Raw genomic sequence first — 17,332 nt, forward strand, 5'->3', positions numbered from 1 at the left:
TTTTATTCTTCAGTTTGTTAATATGTTGTATCACATTGATTGCTTTGCGTATATTGAAGAGTCCTTGCATTCCTGGGATAAACCCCACTTGATCATGGTGTATGATCCTTTAATGTGCTGCTGGATTCTGTTTGCTAGTATTTTGTTGAGGATTTTTGCATCTATGTTCATCAGTGACATTGGCCTGGAGTTTTCTTTTTTTGTGACATCTTTGTCTGGTTTTGGCATTAAGGTGTTGGTGGCCTCGTAGAATGAGTTTGGGGGTGTTCCTCCCTCTGCTATATTTTGGAAGAGTTTGAGAAGGATAGGTGTTAGCTCTTCTCTAAATGTTTGATGGAATTCGCCTGTGAAGCCATCTGGTCCTGGGCTTTTGTTTGTTGGAAGATTTTTAATCACAGTTTCAATTTCAGTGCTTCTGATTGGTCTGTTTATATTTTCTGTTGCTTCCAGGTTCAGTCTCAGAAGGTTGTGCTTTTCTAAGAATTTGTCCATTTCTTCCAGGTTGTCCATTTTATTGGCATATAGTTGCTTGTAGTAATCTCTCATGATCCTTTGTATTTCTGCAGTGTCAGTTGTTACTTCTCCTTTTTCATTTCTAATTTTACTGATTTGAGTCCTCTCCCTGTTTTTCTTGATGAGTCTGGCTAATGGTTTATCAATTTTGTTTATCTTCTCAAAGAACCAGCTTTTAGTTTTATTGATCTTTGCAATTGTTTCCTTCATTTCTTTTTCATTTATTTCTGTTCTGATCTTTATGATTTCTTTCCTTCTGCTAACTTTGGGGTTTTTTTTTTGTTCTTTCTCTCGTTGTTTTAGGTGTAAGGTTAGGTTGTTTATTTGAGATATTTCTTGTTTCTTGAGGTAGGATTGTATTGCTGTAAACTTCCCTCTTAGAACTGCTTTTGGTGTAGTGTCATCGTGTTTTCATTGTCATTTGTTTCTAGGTATTTTTTTATTTCCTCTTTGATTTCTTCAGTGATCTCTTGGTTATTTCGTGGCATATTGTTTAACCTCCATGTGTTTGTATTTTTTACAGTTTTTTTCCCTGTAATTGATACCTAGTCTTATAGTGTTATGGTCAGAAAAGATACTTGATACGATTTCAATTTTCTTAAATTTACCAAGGCTTGATTTGTGACCCAAGATATGATCTATGGGGCTTCCCTGGTGGCGCAGTGGTTGAGAGTCCGCCTGCTGATGCAGGGGACACAGGTTCATGCCCCAGTCTGGGAGGATCCCACATGCCGCAGAGCGGCTAGGCCCGTGAGCCATGGCCGCTGAGCCTGCGCGTCTGGAGCCTGTGCTCCGCAGCGGGAGAGGCCACAGCAGTGAGAGGCCCACGTACTGCAAAAAATATATATATATATATGATCTATCCTGGAGAATGTTCCATGAGCACTTGAGAAGAAAGTGTATTCTGTTGTTTTTGGCTGGAATGTCCTATAAATATCAATTAAGTCCATCTTGTTTAATATATCATTTAAAGCTTGTGTTTCCTTATTTAGTTTCATTTTGGATGATCTGTCCATTGGTGAAAGTGGGGTGTTAAAGTCCCCTACTATGATTGTGTTACTGTCGATTTCCCCTTTTATGGCTATTAGCATTTGCCTTATGTATTGAGGTGCTCCTATGTTGGTTGCATAAATATTTCCAATTGTTATATCTTCTTCTTGGTTTGATCCCTTGATCATATGTAGTGTCCTTCTTCGTCTCTTCTAATAGTCTTTATTTTAAAGTCTATTTTGTCTGATATGAGAATTGCTACTCCAGCTTTCTTTTGATTTCCATTTGCATGGAATATCTTTTTCCATCCCCTCACTTTCAGTCTGTATGTGTCCCTAGGTCTGAAGTGTGTCTCTTGTAGACAGCATATATATGGGTCTTGTTTTTGTATCCATTCAGCCAGTCTATGACTTTTGGTTGGAGCATTTAATCCATGTACATTTAAGGTAATTATCATTATGTATGTTCCTATTACCATTTTCTTAATTGTTTTGGGTTTGTTTTTGTAGGTCTTTTCCTTCTCTTGTGTTTTCCTGCCTAGAGAAGTTCCTTTAGCATTTGTTGTAAAGCTGGTTTCGTGGCCCAGCACCATTTAGTAAAGACACTATCCATTCCCTATTTTATATTCTCATATTTGTTTAAATTAATTGACTATATATGCATATGTTTATTTCTCAGCTCTCCATTCTGTTCCATTGATCTCTGTGTGTTTTTAGGCCTAAAGCTTTGTGATACGGTTTGAAATTAGTAAGTATCATGCCTCCAGGTTTGTCGTTTCTCAAGATTGCTTTGGCTATTCAGGGTCCTTTGTGGTTCCATATAAATTCTAGAGTTGTTTGCTCTATTTCTATGAAAAATGTCACTAGAATTTTGATAGGCATTGCACTGAATTTGTAGATTGCTTTGGGTAGTATGGACATTTTAACAATATTAGTTCTTTCAGTCCTTGAGCGTGGAATATCCTTCTATTTATTTGTGTGTTCTTCAGTTTCTTTCATTGAGGTATTATATGAAAAATCATAAGTGCACAATTAAGAAAATGCTCAGATCTTTCACCTCCTTAGTTAAATTTATTGTTAGGTATTTTTTAATTTAATTGTTAATGGGATTATTTTCTTAATTTCCCTTTCTGATAGTTTATTATTAGTGTATAGAAAGCAGTTTTTTGTTGTTTTTTTTTTGGCCATACCGCGTGGCTTGTGGGATCTTAGTTCCGCGACCAGAGATTGAACCCACGCCCTCAGTAATGAAAGCATAGAGTCTTAACCAATGGACCACTGGGGGATTCTTTTTTTTTTTTAAAGAAATGCAGTAGATTTTTGTTATTGCTTTTATACCTACAAGTTTACCATATTTGTTTATTCTAACAGTTTTCTGGTGTAGTTTTAAGAGTTTTCTACAGTTGACTCTTGAACAGCAAAGGGGTTAGGGGTGCCAGTTGCACAGTTGAAACTTTAAAGTCAGCCTTCCATATCTACGCTTCAACCAACCACAGATTGTGTATTACTGTAGTTGGTATTTATTGAAAAGAATCCACGTATAAGTGGTCTTGTGCAGTTCAAGCCCAAGTTGTTCAAGGGTCACCTGTATTATATATCATGTCATCTGCAAATAGAGACAGTTTCACTTCTTTTTTTCTGATTTGCTAGAACTTCCAGTACTATGTTGGATAAAAGTTGCGAGAGTGGCCATCCTTGTTCTTGATCTTAGAGGAAAAGCTTTCCATTTTTCACTGTCGAGTTTGTTGTTGACTGTGGGCTTATCATGTATAGCCTTCATTATGTTGAGCTACATCCCCTCTGTACCCACTTTTTTGAGAGTTTTTTAATCATGAATGGATTTCGAATTTTGTCAAATGCTTATTGTACATCTATTGATATGATTGTGTGATTTTTATCCTTCATTTTGTTAATATGGTGTATCACGATTGATTAAATTGTAGATGTTGAACCATTCTGGCATCCCAGGGATAAACCCCACTTTACCATGGTGTATGATCCTTTTAGTGAATTGTTGAATTTAGTTTGCTAATATTTTGTTGAGGATTTTTGCATTTATGCTATGTTCATCAGACATATTGGCTTGTAATTTTCTTATAGTGTCCTTGTCTGATTTTTGTATAAGGGGGATGCTGGCCTTGTGATATGAATATGGAAGTGCTCACTCTTGGAAGAATTTGAAGATTGGTATTATTTCTTTAAATGTTTGGTAGAATTCACCCATGAAGCCATCTGGCCCCAGACTTTTGCTTATTGGGAGGTTTTTGATTACCGATTCAATCTCCTGTGGGTACAGTGATGGGTCTGTTCAGATTTTTATTTCTTCATGATTCAGTCGTGGTAGGTTGTATATTTCTAGGAATTTATCCATTTTCTAGGTTGTCCAGTTTGTTGATGTATAATTGTTCATAGTCCTTTCAGTACTTTTAAAATAGCCAAAATATAAGTAATCATTAAATTGAAGACTAAAAACTGTCAGGTTTTCTGTATGGAACTCTATGTCTTTCTACGTAGTTCATAACCCAGGTTTTCATGAATGCATTAAATAGATCACCCTAAATATCAACACATGATAAAAACCAATTAATATGTAGAGACATCTGTAAAATATTTTATTTTTAGAAAGTTTCATGACTTTCTTTTTTTTAATTAATGAATTTATTTATTTATGGCTGTGTTGAGTCTTCATTGCTGTGCACTGGCTTTTCTCTAGTTGTGGCGAGCGGGGGCTACTCTTCGTTGCAGCGGGCTTCTCATTGCGGTGGCTCCTCTTGTTGCGGAGCACGGGCTCTAGGTGCGCGGGCTTCAGTAGTTGTGGCATGCAGCTTCAGTGGTTGTGGCTTGCGGGCTCTAGAGCGCAGGCTCAGTGGTTGTGGCACATGGGCTTAGTTGCTCTGCGGCATGTGGGATCTTCCCGGACCAGGGCTCAAACCCATGTCCCCTGCATTGGCAGGTGGATTCTTAACCACTGAGCCTCCAGGGAAGTCCTGTAAAATATTTTAAATGTTAGTATTGAAATCTTCATTTTGTTCTTATAACCAAGAAATGAAATGATGCACAAATTAACGTGAAAATCTTGTTACAGAACCAAAATAATAGAAGAATAGAAAAGATGGTTATTGAAAATTAGAGATATTTTCTAAAGATAGTAAATAATCTGCTTCTCCATAGGTATAATGGACAATGGGACCTTGGCCAGGAAGTCCTTGATGACATCATTTATAGAGCTCAGCTAGAACTCTTTTCTCAACCCTTACTGGTAAGTTGTTATATTTAGTTTTTATTAAACATTCCTGTTCCTGAAAAGGGCACTAGTAGGTTTAAAATTCAATATGTAATATATGAGGCATTTTAAATCATTGAGGGAAAGAGATTTATTCCATAGTAACAATTGGAGAGAAAACAAAATTGGTTTAGATCCTGTCCTCTTATAACATATCAAAATAAAGTTCAGATAAATTTAAGAACTAAATGTCTTAAAATCCTTTAAGAAAAGAAAGAAGAAAAGTTATAAATATTTACTCAAATTTCTAGAGAAGGAAGGACTTTCTAAGCTTTAGTGATGGTGACACATTACCAAAAAAGGTTGATTTTTTTTTTTTCCTTACATAAACATCTGAATTCTAAACCATCAGTTTTTGTTTGTTTGTTTGTTTTGTTTTGATTCGTTGGCTGCACTGTGCAGCATCTGGGATTTTAGTTCCCTGACCAGGGATTGAACCCATGTCCCCCTGCAATGGAAGTGTGTAGTCTTAACCACTAGACCACCGGATATTCCCTAAACCATCAGTTTTTTAAAACCAAAATTAATATGTGGTACACAAATTGAGAAAAATATTATCAACAGGCATGACGAAAAAGCCAATTAATATTTTGTTCTATATAAAAATTTCATACTCTTCCACAAAATAAATATGTCTCCAAAGGATAAATGATCAATCAAAAAATAAATGTGAACATCCAGTAGCAGAGTAAGGAAGACATTCTCTATGTTACCAGTAACAGTATGACACAACTCTGATCATCCCTTTGCAGAAGCAGTTTGGTAATGTGTGCGTATTTTCTTTCCCATGTCTAGCAACATTTCCCAAGAAACTACTTAAAATTTTTTTTAAGTATTGTGAACACTAGATCAATATTAGTTTAATTGCAAAGGAATCAGAACTCTAAACATTTTACAGCAGAGAATGATTAAGTTATGTTATTTACTTGATGAAGTTATATGTTTGAAAATTCATTTTAGCTGTGTTAAGTGGTAAAGCAGTATACAACTATTTTTTAAATCTAGACAGGACTAAGGAAACAAAACAAATGCTAATAGTTGTCTAGGTGATTCAACTGTGGATAGTTTTTATTTCTTTGCAATTTTCTGTGTTTTCTAAGCTTTTTGTAGTATTTTGTAATGGTATTTTTAAAATATTATTTATGTATTTTTACTTGCAGCAATTTAAGAGTACAATTTTTAAAGCCATTTTCTTCATATCATTTTTTATATCTTAAGCTAAATATAAATTTATTGAAGTAACATTTACATTAATTCTTTCATATTTGAATTTTTTTTCCTCATGTCAGCATCCCTAATTTAACCCTAAAGGTTACTGTAAAGCAAATGGACAGAGAATTCCCTGGTGGTCCAGTGGTTAGGGTTCTGCACTCTCACTGCCGAGGGCCCAGGTTCGACCCCTGGTTGGGGAACTAAGATCCCACAAGCTGCACGGTGCAGCCAAAAAGAACACCAAAAAACAAATGGACAACAAGATAAAAAATTATATCATGATAATAAGACCATGCATGTGAGACTCTTTAAATTCATACTTTTATCCTTGTAAGTCTTATAAATTAACTAGAGGTGGCATTTCCAAGGCAATATAAGTAGAGAGATTAGTAATCTGTAGTTCTAGAATAATCCTTTATTGTTAGGGGTCTCCAAGGGACCCAGTGAGTAACACTCCTTTTCTCTAAAGTAGAGCCCGGTGATATAGATAAAATAGTTGGTAGATAGAAAAGCAAGCATCATCTTTATTGCTGATAAAGGCTAGATTGAAAGACTTCACTCCCTACACTTTCGTCTGGATGTTGGAACAGCCCACTGGAGAGAAGGTTTGAGTTGGCAGAGCAGGCACAGGTATCCAGGTTGTTGCATTTCACTTGTCCTTTCCAAGTGGAGAGGGAGGGAGCAAACAGTCCTCTAGCTTAAGGTCTTTGCTAGATTAGGACTACCCAATCAGGAAACATGGAGCAGCCAATGGTGATTACGCTCCAGGCACATATCTCACTCTCCTCCATGGAGAACAGAAAGTGGTGGAACAAAATGCCAGACGTGTTTAGGGAAAATTTCTCCTCATGGAAACAAAGCTAATTTTTTTATTATAGATTAAATTTTGCATGTTATTTATCATCTGAATAATCAGAAACTTATTCTAAATTTTCTTATATCAGGGTTCAAATGTTAAAAACACTTTTTCTTTCTTTGGAGTGTTTTTTCTCTTTGAAAGTCAACAACTTCAAGGAATCGATGGGGGTGTGTGACTCACATTATTTTAAATGAATTCTCATTTTAAAGCCTGCCTAAAAGAATATACACCAGTGGAGATACAGACATTTCTGACACATTATGCTTGTATATTTTATAATAGATGTTTTAAGTACATATTTTAAAAAGTAGGGAAACATGAAGTGTAAAATAAGCATAAATTGTATATTGGGTGTAAATATATATAGACTTATGTTATCATTTTAGGTTGCCAATGCCATGAAAAACTCATTACCATTTGATGCTCCTGATTCTTCACAAGAAGGCCAGAAAGTACTTAAAGTCGAAGTCACTCCAACAGTGCCGAGGATTTCTCGGACTGCGATTACAACAGCTTCAATCCGTCGCCATAGATGGAGGAGAGAAGGTGAGTACGAAATCCCTACAGCCCACTCATGGATTAAAGTAAGTTTTTACAGACTATATTAGCACATGATATTATAGTACTTTATGTAATTACAGTAAAATTGTTTAGTTGTTAAAAATAGCACTAGAAAATGGTTTAAATACCTGAATTCATTTTAATATAAATATGTATATATATTTTATAAAGCAGAAAGATGTTATTTAGACTGCTTTATGAATGTTAAAACAGAAAATAAGATCAAGTTAATTTTTGTCTTTTTTTGAACTAGTAATAACAATAGGAAAGAAATTTCTGTAAGCCTGTTACCATACTGGGAAAAAAGGTGCCTGTATGAGAATTGTGGGAGAAAACTATATAACTGGCCAAACTAATGGTATAATACAGCCATCCACAAAAGAATTGATTTTTATCTTTCTTTTTCTTTTCATATAAGTGCTGAGTCCAGCAGTATTTCATAGGCGTATGGTACTTGAATAGTCAAGCTGTCTTGCCTAAGAGATATTAATTGCCGTTTTAATGATCTCTATTTTTCTCTCCTATTCATTTGCAAACCTCACATTATTCATCTGCTACCTTATGTGTGTGCATGCTGTGCACACACATGTAACTATATAAGTAATGTTTGCGTTTATATCATATCCATATATACATTCTCTTATCTGCCTGGGTCAAAATGCTCAGAAAAGAATAGAGCAGCACAAAAGCACTAAAATTTTATATGTTGAATCCCAGATGGCTTTGACTTCTCAAACGAGGCTGACTCGAGTATTCCTGGCTCCCCGATCCAACACGGCTCCACTGACCTAGGGATCAAACGTGTGCAAGAGGGGGAGGTGCTGGTGCGCAGGACTCCTGAGCACGGCTCACCGGAGCCCAACTCAGCAGCAGCCACAACAGAGGGTAGGACAGAGATGAGGAGGCAAAAGTCAGTGAGGCAGTTGCTGGAGAAGGATCCTGGCTCTCTGTCCCCAAGCAGAACATCTTTCCATTCTAGTGTGTGTTTCCACTACCCCAGGGTATATTAGCTCCTCCTTGCAAAGTGCACCCCCCCCCCCAATATGGCTAGCACCAGGTCAGGTACAATCTTTAGTTACCATTTGTGCTGGCCTGGAGTCTGCATCCCTGTGTAACTAAAGAACAGCTTGGCATGGCTACTAACAAGGGAGAGGCCTGTCTCCAAAAGGTCTGCAAATGCTTGGGATTTTTTCATTACTGAGCATGTTTATTCTAACATCAGGAAAGGAAAAATGCACCCAATGGACATGAGCCTTATTAGTCAGTATGCATCAATTTCATTTATATAGTAATGTATTCTTTTGAAAATATGTGAGGAGAGTTGTAAAGCACTAACACATTATCTTTGAGAAACTGGACTAAAGTGGAGCCAGCTGATTTGTCTCTAGTCCCAGGGTGGTCAATTAGCAAGAATTTCTTATCTCTTTGACAGAATAAACAAGTATTGATTGGCTTTTTATAATCGTTGAGTCAGGTTGCCTGGGTCTATCTAGTGAACTACTGACATCTTTCCTCTATAAATGTGCTGTCCTGGTGCACACTACATTTTATCATTTATTGTAAATAATGATTGCCTTATAAAGCTCCCAAACAGAATTGAAATGTATTATTTAGAGGTTATAAATCCTAGCAGATCCTTTTTTCTACAGTGTGGGTATCTCAAATGAGAATTTTTTTTACCCCTCCCCTGCCACCACACCCATGACCACTATCTGGAAAAGAATACTTCTCTCTGATAGGAAAGTATTTGCAGTTTTACATGTGATGCCATAGAAGGTGGTTTTGTGAAAGAGGGAACTGTGGCCTGATAGTTTTTCATTATTTAATATATTGCTGCTGTGGAAGCTATACACTAATTTATGAAATATAGCAAGAAGTTTTAAAATAGGTTACATATTTTTACTTATTTTAAAGACCAAACATACATGAAGCAGTTACCTTCCACCTTAGGGAAATCTCTTGCTTTTTGGTGCATTAGAAATTTGAGCATGCTCAGTAAGAATCTAAATCTACCCTCTGTTCCCTTGCCCATTTGCCCAGATTGGCCTTACTTCATTTAACATTGTTGCATGTGCATGATCTAGGGACACAAAGAAGTTGGTGCTATGAAAAGAATCGTGTGAAAGACGCAGCCTTCCCTTTTCGTTCTTCTGTATCTCTTTATGTTATCCCTGGGAGTCAGTTTTATCTTGTATAATGCATAAAAATAAGTATATGAATAGATGTCGAATTCAGAGTTGGCCTAAATTGAACAACAGTCTATTTCTCCACATTCTTGATGCCTAAATGAGACACTTGACGTGTATCTACTACCATTGTTAGAATATTGGAGTATTTGTGCTAAACGGAAGTACATTAACACTTGATGAAATTCTAAAAAGTATGGGATTAGGTAGAAACATTTCTTCCTGTTAATCATAAGTCATACACTTTGAAAAAGAAATCAAAATAGAATTCCTTTAAAATATCCTATTAAATGTTAAAACATCCTATTTTAATATCTCCTATTACTGGTAAAATTTCACTTTGTGAGGGTGGGGTGTAGCCACAAAGAAAGAGGAATGAGTCCCTTTGGTGTGTTTGAAATTTCTCAAATTATTTTCCCTTTTAATCTAGCTTAATTGTAGCTTTAAATCAATATTAGTAAAAGCTAATTTATAAGGAAAGGCAGACATAAATAGAAAAGTTCATTAAAAATCCTTTTTGGTTGCCTCATCTTTGGATCATGAATAGTATTATCACCCAGGGGGAAAATTAGAAAGGAAAAAAGTTGTTAGACACAATTGCCTTTTTATTCCTTGAGGTTTTTTAAACAGAAATATGGAAATTGCTAAAACCTATGAAAAGTTTTGGTAATTCTGAAGTCTTCTGGAGCTTTTGGATTAGCATCAATAATTGGTCTTCTAAAAGAAAAAGAAGGGAATTCCCTGGTGGTCCAGTGGTTAGGACTCTGTGCTCTCACTGCCGAGGGCCCAATTTCAGTCCCTGGACAGGGAACTAAAATCCCACAAGCTGTGTGGCACAGCCAAAAAAAGAAAGAAAGAAAAAAGGAAAAGAAAACATGTTTTCTAATGGTTTTAAATAGTTTTACAGTTAAAGTTGTATTTATTATATGTTGAAGGGAGAATATGAGCCCATCACCTACCTTTATCCCGATTGTGAAGTAACATTTTATGTTGTGACTTTTAAAAGCTGAATTTAAAGTTATTACTAAACTGAGGACAACGCTTATGATTAAAGTATATTCAGTGTTCCACTATACTGAAATAGCATTTCTTAGTATATAAAATATCAGTAGATTCTCTTGCATGGTGGTTTTTATGTTATCATCATCTCTTTATGGCCATATCGCTTGGGCGTCAGATCTGCATGTGGCAAGATTCAGAAGCTAGCACTAACTCTCTCAGTCTCCTTTCCTAACCATATATATACCCAATGATACATTTCTGTTCACTCCTAGTTTTATATTTACTGATATTAATTCTGAACCAGTAACTGTCTTTTCTTGGGCATTGTGGAGTTCTTTAGAGTAATTGTAAATAATTGCTAAGATGATGTCATATAAATATAAAGTTCTTGTTTTGCTGTATATTATATACGGTTCTTTTGAAGAAGGGGTTGAGAGAAGTGGTGTCAGCTGCATTTTCATATGGCTTTGCATGATGAATAAAGATTGTTAAACTGCTGGAAATAACAAGATGCCTTTTGCTTTAAGGATAGCCTAGTTCATTATTCTTTTGAAGCAAAGAAATAACTAATGCATATGAGAAAATATTTTTATTTTTTTCAGGTACTGTGTTAAATAAAGATTGTGTTTAACTATTTCATGTATATTTTACTTAGGTAACTTGTATCTCAAAGTAATGTTTTTTCAGATTTTTTTCCTAACATTTTACCTTAACTATAATATTGATATCTGTATGTAGATTCAGATTTAACTTTCTTACAGTCTGGTAAACATATTTAAAAGGTAGCAAACTGCTATCAGTTTTTGAAAGAAACAAATGTTCTACTTTCTAAGAGAATGTTGATCATACTTTCAGTATGAGAATTGGGCTTTCTGGAAACCCCAAGCTAAATATATTATATATGCTTCCTTTCTTACAAAATCCCAAGATAAGGATTCTTTCATTAACTGCAGTTTCTGCATGAAACGTAATGAGACACTATAGTATTTTGTGATCCCGACAATAATATATCTCTAAATACTAAAAAATATTATAGAAATACATCATATAAAAATTATTGTATATATTATTTATATATTATAAAATAGTAAAAATTCTTCCTCAGTATCCCTGCTGGTTCCCTACCCTTGCTCTCTGATAATCAAATATTTTCACATTAATCGATCAAGAAAATATGGAAACCAGTGAGTAGAGATATTCATAAGACAGAATGTGAATATGAAGTTACTGGAAGCAATCCAGAGTTTTTAGTTTAGAGTTAGAAAATGTACTAGTTCCATGTTAAAGGTTTTAAAGCCATTTAGAAGCACTTAGCTGTTGAATAAATATAAAATTTCATTGTAGTTAAAAAGGGTTTGGGGATGAGTTTTTGACATTATTCTGGGTGACTGAAATTAGAAGGGGGTCTCATTTGTAAGTTCTATTTTATGATAGGTTAAGGAAGATATGAGGAAAAATTTTTGTTTTTTTAAATAGATATGGTCACCTCAAATTGACAAGGTGTATCATAAAGATTTATGTAACAAAATGTTGTATTTTACCCTAAGTTGTTTTGTGTGTCTAAATATTGATAGTATGCTAGGTTTGTTTGTGGATAGTTTTACAAAAGCTAGCCTAATTAAAGCTACATGAATAGAATGAATAACATTAGAATTCTAGATTAAGGTTTCTTCCCCTAAATTATTTAGGGGAAGTGTTGATAGCAAGGGCCATTGCTGACCTATAGCAAACATTACCTAGGAGATAAGGTCAGTTGAGTTGTTATTCACAGCTACTTCTTATTTAATTTAGCTATTGCTGAGTCTGTCTGATTTGTTTTTTAGGTGCTGAGGGTGTAAATGGAGGAGAGGAGTCGGTAAACCTGAATGATGCAGATGAAGGATTTTCATCAGGGGCTTCCCTCAGCAGCCAGCCAATTGGGACCAAACCATCCTCCTCTTCTCAGAGGGGAAACTTAAGGAAAGTAGCAACTGGGCGTTCAGCCAAGGATAAAGAAACAACTTCTGCTATCAAATCCAGTGAGAGCCCTCGAGATTCAGTAGTTCGCAGGCAGTATGTACAGCAACCAACTGATCTTAGTGTAGATTCAATTGAGCTGACGCCGATGAAGAAACACCTGAGCCTGCCTGCTGGCCAGGTGGTGCCAAAAACTAATAGTATAAGTCTAATCCGGACAGCCAGTGCTTCCTCAAGTAAATCGTTTGACTATGTAAATGGCAGTCAAGCAAGTACCAGCATTGGGGTTGGCACTGAGGGTGTTACTAATTTAGCAGCTAACAATGCTAATCGATATTCAACTGTCAGTCTGCAGGAAGACCGGCTAGGTCAAGCTGGAGAAGGTAAAGAGCTCCTCAGCCCAGGGGCTCCCTTAACCAAGCAGTCTCGATCCCCAAGTTTCAATATGCAGCTAATATCCCAGGTGTAGTCTTGACATCCTCTCTCATCTTTCTGCTTACCTTCTAAACTGAACATTTCATGTGCAAGAAGACACTTCATCCCACTTGTGAAAATATTGGTCATCATAAACAGATCTGATTTAGTTTAGGTATCTTCATACTGTATTTTGTATGGAAACAGCAATAAGGTTTTCTTTTCCCTCCTTCCTATATCTTCTCTTCACCTATTCCTTGTAAATGTGTTTGTGAAGCAGTAGAAAATGTTTGTGTTTTCCACACCTTCCTTTCTCCTTGGGTGAAGTGCAATCCATCGTAGGCTGATCGGTCCCATTTCAACACTGTGAGACTGAGGTTATGTTAGAGGAAATGGTGTATATGATCCCTATGAATGATTCTTCAGCTTTTGTTTAAAAAAAAAAAAAACGGGTTTGTTCTCATAATCTATGAAGATTACTGGGTCATATTTTTTCTCTCTTAACCAGGAGTGCCTCAGAGATTCTGCTATGACTTTGGACTTCTCTGAGTCTGTGCAATTATTTTCTTGAGAAGCATGGGGAAAGGTGGTAGACTGCTGCACTTTTTCATTAAAACGAGGGTGGCTCTTTTTTCCCCCATCTCCTTTATCTCGAGGACACAATGTTCAATTACTGAGGCATTTAAATCAAGTTGTAGCCACCTCTGTTGGAGGACAGGGCTCTAAGTTGATTGTGTAATAGATAATGCACTTTCTCAATGGCTCTATAGTCATTATTAACATGTCTTCCCTCCTCCCCCCAAGGACATAAGGTCATTTCTGTCCTTCAAGTTTGAACAGCTAATAAATCAGAGAATCCAAGGGGCATGTTCTATTTCCCAGGAATGATTGACACTTTGGTGCTGGGGTTTTATGGGGGGAGGGGGTAGTTTTTGTTTAGCTTGTGTGGGATTGTGTGTGAGGGGAAGTTTTGATTGTTTTTTTTCTTTTCCTTTGTGAGCTGTTGATGACTGAAGTAGAACAGGTACGTCTTCAGGTAAAGAGAGGGATTTCTCAACCCACTTTCTGTGATGTCAGACTATTGGAGAAACCCTTTCAGCTGCTTTCTAGATGTACCTAAATTCAGTCAGATATTTTGGATTAAGAAACCTGAAGTCCTGATAGATCATATACTCCAAGGAAATACATCAGGGACAGATAATTGGCTGAAAACACTGACGCTTCAATGTGACACATTTTTATAGAACATTTCTACCAGGGGGTACTGACTTGATTTCTCCTAAAAGGACCACACTGCCTTTGTGTTTAATGTAATGCAATTTGTGTACCTTCTAATCATATATCTGCAAAAGTTTCTCATTTTTATAAAAAATCATGCCAGTAAGCTAGATGTTGAATGTATGTAAGTAGCATTTGGTAACTGTACTAAGAGGCTACAAAAGTGCATTATTGGTTTAAAAAAATTTTTTTTTTAGTTCTGATTTGGTTGGATAAGGTTTCTTTATGACCTTTTCTGGGTCTCAGGCTCTAATGCTTGATTGAAATAGAAGAAAATATATTGGTTTTTGAAAATCAGTGTATTGTGACTTGAACTGCTATACATTCTTCCACACAGTATGTCAGAGTGATTAGTGCTTTGTACATTTAGACATTTTTATTTTATTGTTGTGAAAGAAAAATATACTGAATTTATAGAAAGCAAGTATTCTCCTAATTAACAAAGTTTAAAATATTATCTCTACTGATTAAAATTACAATAGATTTTGATAAATAAAATAACCAGAAAAATGCCTCTTGTTTTTTTCACACCTAAAACTCTACCCATCCCCCCCCCACCTTTTATTGTAAGAGGTTTTTGTAAGGGACTTTCTGTTAGAATCTTTATAAGAACAGTGAGATGCTTGTTTGAATTTGGTGGTGTGTAATATTTTTCAGCTCACATGAAAATGGAAAACTAGAACCTGAACTATTACCTACAACATTGCCAAAGTCCGGGGGAAAGCTAAAAGTTGATAAACAGAGATTTGTTGATTGTGTATATATGTGTGTGTGTGTGTGTGTGTGTGTGTGTGTGTGTGTGTGTGTGTGTGTGTGTGTGTGTGTGTGTATAGTGTGTATATGTATAAATCACAAAGAATATTTTAGATATCCCTTACTTCTTTTAATTTAAGGGATGTCAGGTAAATGAATTAAAAGCAACAAAATAAATGAGGTGTAAAGGTCTGTAACGTACAGAGTTTCAGGTGTGAAAGGAAAAGAGCATTGTACTTACCAGGGGGTGAGGTCTTGGCCATGGCTGGAGATCAGTCACTTTATGGCAGAAATGTCTGGTTGATTTAAGAGACTGAAGGGTTGTTTTTAATTCAACACATTGTGCATTTATTGGCATCTAAATCTAGCATGATTTTAGTTAAAGCACAAAAAAATACCAAATAATACCAGATTACAACAAAGGCTATAATAAATATAATAAGCTCTCCCTCTGGTTTGTTAGAAATCTTATACCTGAAAAGTTGGTTCTGAAAAACTTTCACCTTAGAGAATTTCATTTATTTCTATGTGTATTCGTATATATTTTGTACATATACATAGCTGTTAATATTTCATGATCCTCTAACATTTGTGTTCCATTCTTTTAAGTGATATAATTTGGCCCCAAAGAAGAAACATTTCATTTAGTTCAAATTTTGCATTTGGGGTCTTAGAACAGATTTCCTGTGCAAGATATAGTTAAAATGGAATGAGTCAGTCATAAACCATAGTCACATTTTCTAAGAGATTTTTGATATTCATTTGCATTATTTATTGGCATTTAATGTAAAATAGTTTTCAGATATACAGCTGTTACAAATATATGCCAGCAATATTCACGCTTTATCCTTTAACAACCTTTTGTTTCTATACTTCCTAATTTCCATTTTAAAAAGTTCTTCCATTTATGGACAAGCTAGTTAGGGAGAAAATACTTGTTTTCTATAAAAAACAATTTGATTGATGCCATCTATGCCAGGTTTGATTTAAAAATACAAAGAAATATCTGAAAGCTTTGGGAACTCTTCCCTATGACATTAATTTGAAATCATGTTACTAGAACATTTACGTGTTCTAGAACAAACCAAGTGTAAAGTGAAAGCTACCTTGGAAGTAAGATTTTTAAATATAAAAATACTTTGAGAATCTGGAGGGGGTTGATGGTTCTAATTTGAAATCCTGATCCCTACCACCATTCTTACCCTCCTGATGACTCTCCTGTGCCTGTTTATTATAGAATCAGAATTTTTGTGCTAAAGAGCCTGTAGAGATAATCTAGCCAGTCTCCCAGCACCCACCCCTCCATATCCATCCTCAGGAAACTGAGACTCAGAAAGGTTGTAATGTGATCAGAGTCACATAACTAAGAAGCAGAGCCAGAATTAAACTCCTGTCTCCCGTTGAATGCGTATTAACACCCCACTGCCTCCTTTTACTTGTCCTATGGTAAATGTAACACTCTCCACTTCTGTAGCTTCTTTACAGTTCTGGTCTAGTAGTTGGTGAATACAACATGTGAAGAAAGGTATTAAATCCAGAAAAAAATGTAGAGTAGTAAACATAGATGGGGAAGTGTTGGAAATGTAGGTATCTATACCACAGATATAAGGATAGATACATTTTTCTTATTCTAATTTATGCCTTACTATTTTCTGCCACATAGCAGTTGAATGCTGCCATTTTATAGTTGATTATATTTCTGGGGATTTATTTAAATGCAAAAATAAACCCAATGAAATGACTTTGATCAGTGTTTCTAGCTATCTTAAGTAATTTTTGAATCAGCCAGCTTTCACAGTCACCTACATGGCAAGTTAGTTGTATTGCACAGTGGAGTATTACAAAGTAAAGATTAAATAAATTTGATTCCACAATTTCTAATGTAAAGAGATTGGACCTTATTTGTGCCCAGAGCAGATAACAGCAATATTTCCTTATGTAATTGAAAAAGGTATATAGTGTGAAGCTTACGGTTCCATAACAGAATGGTGACCATGTCATTTAAAGTGTATATACAGGATAAAATATCTTAGTTGCAGTAGTCTCAGCTATATAAGCTCAATATTTCCAACCTACATTCTCAAACTCCACTTAGTAGTTTTAAAGTAATTATAATTATTTATTAGACACTGGAATACTGAGAATAACTTCTTTCAGATTGTTTTGTTTGCACTATTTTTGTGACTATTTTAATGAAGTGGGGTGTTTTTGCTGCCTCACTTGGATAGGTTAGTATGGGTCCATTTTTTGAGTACTTTAGTTGTTGACAATCAGTTGTGTCATTTACTTCTCTGCATATTCATTTGTAAATAGAAACACTAGTATC

At 35.5% G+C, this 17,332-nt stretch overlaps 1 protein-coding gene and 1 non-coding gene across 2 annotated transcripts in view; both read left to right on the forward strand.

The window, feature by feature from the left end:
* The window catches only part of HYCC2 (hyccin PI4KA lipid kinase complex subunit 2), a 67,833-nt gene extending 52,785 nt beyond the window's left edge, over positions 1-15,048 (forward strand). The window contains exons 12-16 of the mRNA XM_060151363.1: positions 4,674-4,761; positions 7,243-7,402; positions 8,135-8,302; positions 12,429-12,944; positions 13,976-15,048. Coding sequence (XP_060007346.1) covers positions 4,674-4,761; positions 7,243-7,402; positions 8,135-8,302; positions 12,429-12,944; positions 13,976-13,989 — 946 coding nt within the window. The 3' untranslated portion in view covers positions 13,990-15,048. The remainder of the gene's footprint in view (positions 1-4,673; positions 4,762-7,242; positions 7,403-8,134; positions 8,303-12,428; positions 12,945-13,975) is intronic.
* On the forward strand, positions 6,125-6,197 carry TRNAE-CUC (transfer RNA glutamic acid (anticodon CUC)). The gene has a single exon. It is a non-coding gene; the product is annotated as a tRNA-Glu (tRNA).
* Positions 15,049-17,332: the final 2,284 nt, after the last annotated feature.

Source organism: Lagenorhynchus albirostris, chromosome 6 (genome assembly GCF_949774975.1).
Source record: "Lagenorhynchus albirostris chromosome 6, mLagAlb1.1, whole genome shotgun sequence".
In the NCBI taxonomy this organism is placed as follows: domain Eukaryota; kingdom Metazoa; phylum Chordata; class Mammalia; order Artiodactyla; family Delphinidae; genus Lagenorhynchus; species Lagenorhynchus albirostris.